Consider the following 8,613-nt stretch of genomic DNA (forward strand, 5'->3'; position numbering starts at 1 on the left):
AGCTGCATTCCATTTGCTGGCAGAAGACCCTGGCAGGGTAAAAGCAGCATCTGCCAAGAGCTTTAACCAAGGCTTCTCCAAATGACGTGCTTTCTGTTTTAAGGCTCCTGGAGCACTTTTACACATGATCCAGGGGTGTGGGGGGGGCACTTTAATTAGAGCAGCTCTGAGAGCCATTCTAGTTAAAGCACCACAGAATCTCACGTATGGGGGCACTTGAACTAAAGCAGTGGGGGCACTTGAACTAAAGCTCGTTTGATGAACTTTAGTTAAGGTACCCCTGCCACCATTTTGAACACGTGGACGCTAATACACAAGACACAGAAGCTGGCTGGAGCATGGCAATTACCATTCTCCAGCAGATTCAATTAGTCAAGTCTGCTCTGACGCGCTGTAATTATAGTGCATCAAAACAGCCCCGCAGCACATTTACAGGCACCCCTGGAGTTTGAGTTCTTTGAAATTCTTGCAGTCCAGGATTCTGTAGATGCAGAGGGACTCTCACTCCTCCCTTTCAGGCCAGCCCCAGGCACTGGTGCACAGGAAGTGGGATATCTACTGTGCTCAGCAGTGTCCCCTCCTGGCAGGAGATGGCAATCAATTCTCAGGTGGAAAGGGCTCATGTGTAAGGGAAGAAGAGATGTGAAGAGGGGTGGGGATGGAAATCTCAAGAGTTCTAGAGGATGCCTGCTACATACACATGCCACATGCACAAGAACAATGACCATGAGTTGTAACTGCTACTAATCCTGTCCCAAATCTGCCCCAAAGCCCTGCTGGTGCCTACCTGGGGTCTTAGTTTCATTGGGGATGATGCAGCGGACAAAGTGAGGCTGGGTGGCACGCAGGTTAGTCATCAGCTTGTTGAGGTTCTCCTGTAGGGCAGACAGGCAGGATGAAATGGAAGGTCCTGCTGTCCTGCCTTGCACTGAAGCTCACTCACTCCCAGCCCACCACAGTGGGTGGAAGCAGAGAGGCTACTTGTCATTTCTCACTAATACCCTCCACAGTGATGGCCTGTCCTTCTCTAACCAAGGCACAAGTACTAATTTGAGCCCATGTCAGGGCCCTGTGGAGTCCCTGGATCACTTGGGAAGGGGCTGTCAAAAGGCTGAATGTCACCAGCACAGTCTTTGAGGAACTGGTGATGTACCATCTCCTTGAAATTTTTAGTGTAAAGTTAATGACAGTGAAAGCTGAGTGTCCTGGGCAAAATCTGCAGGCAGCCTTCAATCCTGACCTTTACCTCCCTATTATTCTTTCCTGGGATTACCCCCATGCACAGCTTTGCCAGTACCCCTCAGTCCCAATCTGCTGGTCACCACAGCTCTACCAATGCCCCTCAATCCTCATTTTCTAGCTCTTTATCGCTCGCTCTTCAGCTACTAAAGCTTAGTCTTATCCTGGGATGTTAAGGTCCTGCTATAACTTTCTAATCTGGGGCCTTGTATCCTTCCAACATCCCAAATTCTGTTCCATTGAGATGTACTAGAGGGCTGCAGCCCTGTGGAAGCACTACACGGCTCCTATCTGGGGTCCTGAGCACAGCATAGCTATTGAACCTGAACAGCACTGCTTTCAGTAATGGGTTTCTTATAGGTTTGAGTGGGCATGAAGAGGAAGCTACAAACTTTATTTCCATTTGTTGCCTGCCTTTGGCCCCAGGAGTGTGAGGATGGAGCCAGCCACGTTGCTTAGGCAGCCTCCTCCTCTCAAACCACCAGGTAGCTCCTGTGAACTTTGTTACACAATGCCACTACAGTGAAAGAAATTGGCAATGTTGGAGGGTACATGGGGATAGAGGGGATGGGCCCACATGGTACAGTTCATCTTATTCAGAGTGTGGAGTGGGGAGCTAACATGATATTAGTATCTGGGTTTTCCTTTCACTTTAAGAACCAGCACAAGCTCACTTGATGAGACTTTACCACTCTTGTGAGAAAGGCAACCTCTGTTCTGCCACCAGAGACTGAATTCTTCTCTCACACTAAAAAGAGACATCTCATAGCAGCTATGTTGCACAGTGCTAGGATTGTCAAAGGCAAAAGCCGTTCCCTTGAGACTTTGAACTATTCTTGAGAAAGAAACCCAGAAATGAGTTGACTCAAGAGACTTCAGCTCAGAAGCATCTCCTCTCTCCTCTGCTGCTAGAGCTAACAGAGTTGCTGGCACCGCCCCCCCCCATCACCGCAGTGTGAAACTGTTACTGCAGGATCTGGCTTTATGTTTGGGAACCCCAATGGCTTTATTTCTAATCCACTCCCCTTGCTTCCTTGGCCCAAAGATGGACATAGAAACAACTTGGCTATGGTTGTGAGCTGGGGAGCTCAGTGGAATGTGCTCCCCAAGCTAGCAAACTGCCTTAGTCATCTCTCAATACAGGAGAGCCAGGGGGCTGATTGCTGAGCTCTGCAAAATCCACCTTCATTTCTTCTGCCCAAGGGCTGTCCTTCCCGCAGTCAAGAGTGAGGAGAGAAGTAGCACAGACTTAAAGTGATGTTCATGTAATACATTATCTAAACATCACTGCAAGTCTTAACTGCCGCTCTCTCAATGGCGAAGAAGCTGCCAGGCGCCAGGCAGCACAGACATCATGGGACAGAAACTGCACAAGCCCCACCTCACAGGAAGCTATTTTCCTCTCAGTCTAGGACCCTGGGTCCTTCACTGAGTGCACAAAGATGAGAAGCAAACAGCAAGAGAATAGGGCTGTGACCCACATGAGTATCAGAGCACACATTGCCTGATGGGTGGAGATGCTGAAACCAAGCTCCAAAAAAGACCACCCTCTGAGGTTTTTCTCTCTATTATGGTTCCAGAATGCCCGGGCCTATCCACAGGAATTGTTATAGTCTCTCTCTGGGACTTGTGAACAGGTTTCCCTGATGGCCTGAATGGGGGGTTGTCCTTACCTTGTGCAGCTGAGACACAGTTTGGAAGGAAGCTGCCTTCTTACGCTTCTCCTTGATTCCTGACTTGGGTGGATCTTCTGTTGGAGTGAAACATCAGTACATTGATAAAGTATTCCTTCCTTCTCTTGTGAGCATCTACTTAGGTGAGGTTTGTGTCCTTCCTAAACCATGGTCTGCCATATCTACTGGGCATGGAAGATACTAACACTATTGTTGGTACTGCTAGAGGTACAACAGCTGTCCCAGGGAATGATAGGGGAGGGGAAGAGAAAGAGGTGTGAGCACATCCTAGGGCTAGTTGTGGTGGATAGTTTATGAGTGCCTGACCACAGCTCCTGGAAGGAAGGCATTGCATGTAGGGGATGAGTAAGCATATACACAGAGGCTTGTGTCTCAGCTGGATGAAAGTTCTCCTAGGAGCAGCGTGTAGGACAGAATCCCCCTTTATCACACAACATTGGGAGAATGAAGTAGCAAGTGAGTCCTGGCTCCCTTTGGTGCAAATATGAGCTAAATTCCCACAAACTTCGCCCAAGCTCAGGTTTTTCCACTTGCCCCCAGGCTTTGCTAAAAATGGTAAAAGCAATACATGACTGTGGAGCCAGCCCACAGGTAACTACAAACTTCTATCACCCTTGCTGGTTTTATCTGGCCCTCCCCTTTGAGATTCCCCTTCATTCACACGACACCATCTGTCTCCAATGTCACCCGAACTGTACTGCAGCACCCCTACTCCAGGGACAAGGAGACCATACAGCAGTATTAAAGTCATTCTTCCATAGGTCAGTGCAAAAGAGCAATGCCTGCACTAACCAACCAGAAGGCCTCTTTGTGACCAAGTGATGGTCTTTTACTGTCAGAGCTGCTAGCCAACTGAAGCAGGCTGTTGTTTGCAAAGGGATGATGAAAGTATGGCCACAGAGAGAACATAGTCTGTGTAAAGGGCAAACTGAGACAAAGCGACATCTTACCTGAAGTGGCACTCACATAATTCTCATATACAGCAGACAGGAGCTTATTCTGAGATTTCTGGAAGATAGCCACCACTGTCTCATTCAGGGGGTCTTTATTCTTATCCAGCCACCCAATGATATTGTAAGGCACCTGGTGAGAAAGAACAAAGGAAAGAGCAATTGCAGCCCAGCACAGAAGGCACAAACAGTCCATAGAAAAAAAAATAGCCTGAGACGTACCACTCCAGCATAGTGTACCAGCTCAAAATGAGCCTCATATTTGCGCCTTTTATCTGGCCGCGGCTTTTGGAAGTTGGGCGACTTTCCAATGTGGTTGTCATACAGCTTGGCTTTGAAGGACATGTCAGAGGCTTTGGGAAACATGCATTCCTCCTCCAGGATGGAAAGGATTCCCAGGGGCTGCAAGACAAAGGTACCATCAGCAGGTTGGAATTCAGCACAGCAGGAAACAGACTGCCACGTCTCTCCACCATATTCCATCCACAAGCATAGTCATTCCTGCTCCTGAATAGCAGGAGACTTGTTCTGTGCTACTGTCAAGAAAATGCCAAGGGTCTGTCCAAGAAGGCTGTTTCCTCATTCTGGCATATGGCAAGAAGTGATGTGGGTAGGAACCAGGGCACAAATTGTTATAATTTTGTGTTGAAATAGTTCCATCTTTCTTTCCCATATCCCAGATGGGAAGACAATTCTAGCATGAAATTCTCCCCTAAATCTTTTGCCTGCTGCATTCCCCCTAACAAGTAAGAGTCAGGAATGGGTCAGATTTTCACAGGCCCAAAATGGATTTTTCCCAGTTCCCACAGAATGTCAGTGAGAGCCAGGAGACTTTGGGCCCTTCAAAACCTACTTTGTCTTGTTTGTCAGCTCCCTGCCAATGTGATTTCTCCCCACCTGTGGAAATACTTGTACAGAGCTATTCTAAACCAGTAAGTGCCAGGCAGGAATGTGGAATCTCCAGAGGACCTAGTGAGCATTGTAGAACAAAGGTCACACCGGTGAGAGTGAGTTGTTATGCACTGCGCTACAGACCTATTATGTTGTGTTGCTTGGCTGGCTGACTGATTTGGAATAGGGGTTCTCAAAGTTCTATGCAGTCTATAACAAAGAGCCAAAGGCTCCTGCTACAGACCTCCTGCTCCTGCAGCAAAGAGGGCCTCAGGAGTCTGGCAGAGAAAGCTGCTCATTATGAATTGACAGGGAACTGCAGGAGTTACCTGATGCAAGCACTTACCACAGAACTAGTTATGCTGGAGTAGCACCATGGGCTACAGCCTTGCATGGGAAACAAGATAGAAGCACAGCAGAGTCCAACAGCAATAAGCCACTTTGAAACTGAATCAGGAAACACTTGCAGCATCTCAGGGAGGCACCTGACAGGTAGGGGGCAGAAGCAGGGCCAGGGAGGTATATAAACACAGGATCTGATCCAGGAGAGTCAGTCTGACCATGGAGGCTGCTGGGGCAAAAGCTCTCCTAGTTGGCATGGGGGCTATCTTGAGGAAGGTAAATAAAGTGCTGATGCCTCACAGCAGAACATTACCTGAGGTAAAGAGAAGCCTTGTTACGCAAGCAGGTAGCCATTGCTTATGTTTGGACTGGGGTAGGAGTTGTTTGTGTTTGCTAGAACGCTTACTCTTTGGTTACTGTCAACTGGTGTTTTGCAAGTGGTTGAAAGAGGAGTGTGCAGAAGCTATGGTGGGGTGCCTGAGGGGCACATGCTGTTTTAACTCACAGTGAGGTGCCAAGGGCATGCCAGAGTTAAGAGCCTGGCTAGGGGCCTTGATGCCCAAGCCAGGGCATGCCACAGGCTTAGGCTTGAGAGGAAATCTAAAGCAGAGAGAGAGGGTGAAACCTAGCTTGGGCGAGAGCTGGGCAAGGGCCAGGGTCCCAGTGACCAGCAAGGAGGGAGCCAAGGCCAGGGAGCCCAGGAACCTAAGCAGGTCCAGCAAGAGTATTGGCCAGAACAGGGCAAGGACAACACCAGATTAGCTGGTCAGGGGCTGGATCCCAGAAGACAGGTCAGGCACAGTAGGCATAGGCTAAGGGAACTAGCAAAAGAAAAGGGGCTGAGGCTGGGAAGGCTGAGACCCCAGCAAGGATCTGAGGTGGCCTGCTATTGAGTTGGAGCCAATTGCCCACCAAAGTCATTATTTGGTAACACTTGCAAGGTATGGGCATGGCTGTAAGGGAGGTTGGAGGCAGTGATTAGTCCTTAAGGCTAACTGGCACCCGAGGGAAGGGCACTGACGTGTTATCAGGGCCTACCTAGAGAGGAACCAGGGCTCACTCTAGGACCCACTAGGCAGACTCCCTTCCAATCAAACAATTTCATCAAGTCATGGCAGGGAAGTAAAAAGGGGAGGGCACCTTAGAGCTGGAGCTGAGTAAGGGTTGCATAGTCACTAGGGACTGTCACAGTTACCTCTAGAGCCCAAACCTGCTTATACAGTCCAAATGGATTTATATTTAACACTTCCTGTCTCAGACACAGATGAACTTGCTAGCAGACCCTGACCTGACTCAGCATCCTATGCCTTACCTTCTCAATCAGATCAATGCAGGCTTGCAAATCCAGGCCAAAGTCAATGAAGACCCACTCAATGCCTTCCTTTTTGTATTCTTCTTGCTCCAGAACAAACATGTGGTGGTTGAAGAACTGCTGCAATTTCTCATTGGTGAAATTGATGCATAGCTGCTCAAAGCTGTTATACTATAGGTATAAAACAAATCTCTGCTTCAACAGGAGGAGCATACAGTAGTTAAGGGAGTCACCAGCCCACTCTATACTCTGGCTCTCCATGACAGTAAAGTAATTCCTAAGGACTTAGAGGAGTTATTCTGGGTAAATGAATTAACACAAGGGCTCCACACTCCATAGAGACCTGTCTCTTCATGGAGGAAGCAAAGCTCCTTCAAGGCATGGAAACTGCTCTGTCCATGTTTGGGGATCTCAGACAGTTACTGCACATGCCACCCCAGCACCTTGCACAGCTACTATGCATGTCCCACAGCCCACCTCAAAGATCTCAAAGCCTGCAATGTCCAGTACTCCAATGAAGAATTGCCTGGCCAGCCTGGTGTCTAGGGTTCTGTTGATACGAGTCACCAGCCACTTAAACATACGATCGTAGGTGGCTTTTGCCAAGGCCCCGACTGCGTACACCACCTGTCAGTGCAAATGAGAAAGGGATTGTCATAAAAGGACTTGGTTCCAAAAGATTTCATTCTTTCTACATCCAGCCAGACTGGCTACTCTCAGAACTGGAGGGGGAAAGCCAGCCACAGCAAGGGAAATCACTATTCCCATCAAGGACCTTTCATGTTTGCAGCCACTAAGTTGGGATGTGTTCTGTGTTCTTGCCATTTATATTGTGCCTTTTTGTCCTGCCTAAGGGTACATGCAGCCAGCTGAGAAGATATTGGAATGGAGCTTAGATCTGGTGTGAAATTTTCATAAGCACCCAAGTGATCTAGGAGGCAAAGTCCCAGTGACTTATTACAAGACTCAGGATTCTCTGAAACTGAAACTTAGGCTCCTCATTCATATAAACATGTCTGAAAAGTTTACCACAGGACTGGCCTTCAGGCCTGACTCACAATACAAGCCAAGTTTCAGGATCCATCAATGGTGCTGAAATCTCACAAACTGAAATTGCAAGATTTCAACTCCCAATGAGCTGTTGTTTTGTTGAGGCTTCCACTATCTTAAGCCAAATTTCTCATGAGATTTTGCCTGTACTTGAAGCAGAACCACACAAATGAGGTCTCTCCCAAAGTCTGGATCCAAGCTAGAGAGACCAGAGATTTGAGCCCAAGCTCTCTGCCATTCAAAAGAGTTTGAATCAAAATTATAACCTCAACCCATGTCTATAAAATGCAGTGTCTGAAACTATCTGGCCATCAAGCCACCATATTCTTTAACTACTCTAGCATAGTAACAAGGAATGATCTGTACCATTGATGAAAGCCATTTGTACTTTGTTGAAAAGCCATATCTATATTTTACCCCATGGTCTTGGGACTCCCAAAGTCAGACTCTGTGAGACCACAAGAGAAGGTGAATTTTTAATCCAAGTGCCTTGCACTGGGAATGCCACCTGAAGTCATGACTCTTCTGGGTACATATTGCTGAGATCCTAGGTAACACCGTAAGCAGGAACCATAGTCACAATTCACTCACCTGTTCAACATTCTGACCTTTGGTCACATACTCATTTCCTACTTTCACTCTGGGATGGAGCAGCCCTTTGATGAGATCAGCTGAGCTGATTCCCATGAGATAGGCAGCCTTGTCAGCACCTGCAATGCAGTGTCAAACCATGAAGATGCCAGCACTGGGACAGACATAGTCAAGAAATGAATGTGGGCTCCTAGAGTATGGAGGACTTTAAAGTCTGCTGACTTTCACTGGGTGAAGCACCTACCCTCTATTCCTCTGGACATGTGACGTAAAGGGGCATTCTGTGCGGGGGGTGTTTACAGGTGGACTGTTGTTGCATGTATTCCTTACTGAGGTGTTACCAATTTGGAGAAACTGTTCCAAAAGATTTGGTCCATCTTAATAGGTTTACTTTAATCCTCACAGTTTGGTGGCAAGATGCATGCCTCCTTCCTCCTCATCCCTCCTATTGCAGCTGTACAGTACACAGCTGCACAACAATTCTGGCAAATATTAGCATGTGACTGTTGTAGAGCTGTTAGAGTTCTTTTGTTGAAGGTTATAT

At 47.7% G+C, this 8,613-nt stretch overlaps 1 protein-coding gene across 1 annotated transcript in view; it reads right to left on the reverse strand.

Annotated features, from left to right (window-relative positions):
- The window catches only part of MYH7B (myosin heavy chain 7B), a 57,000-nt gene that overhangs the window by 20,554 nt on the left and 27,833 nt on the right, over positions 1–8,613 (reverse strand). Inside the window, exons 13-19 of the mRNA XM_019513014.1 lie at positions 8,070–8,188; positions 6,906–7,055; positions 6,429–6,599; positions 4,106–4,285; positions 3,884–4,016; positions 2,913–2,989; positions 788–875 (exon numbers count right to left, since the gene is read on the reverse strand). Coding sequence (XP_019368559.1) covers positions 788–875; positions 2,913–2,989; positions 3,884–4,016; positions 4,106–4,285; positions 6,429–6,599; positions 6,906–7,055; positions 8,070–8,188 — 918 coding nt within the window. The remainder of the gene's footprint in view (positions 1–787; positions 876–2,912; positions 2,990–3,883; positions 4,017–4,105; positions 4,286–6,428; positions 6,600–6,905; positions 7,056–8,069; positions 8,189–8,613) is intronic.

Source organism: Gavialis gangeticus, unplaced genomic scaffold (genome assembly GCF_001723915.1).
Source record: "Gavialis gangeticus isolate Ggan-Ray unplaced genomic scaffold, GavGan_comp1, whole genome shotgun sequence".
NCBI classification, from domain to species: domain Eukaryota; kingdom Metazoa; phylum Chordata; order Crocodylia; family Gavialidae; genus Gavialis; species Gavialis gangeticus.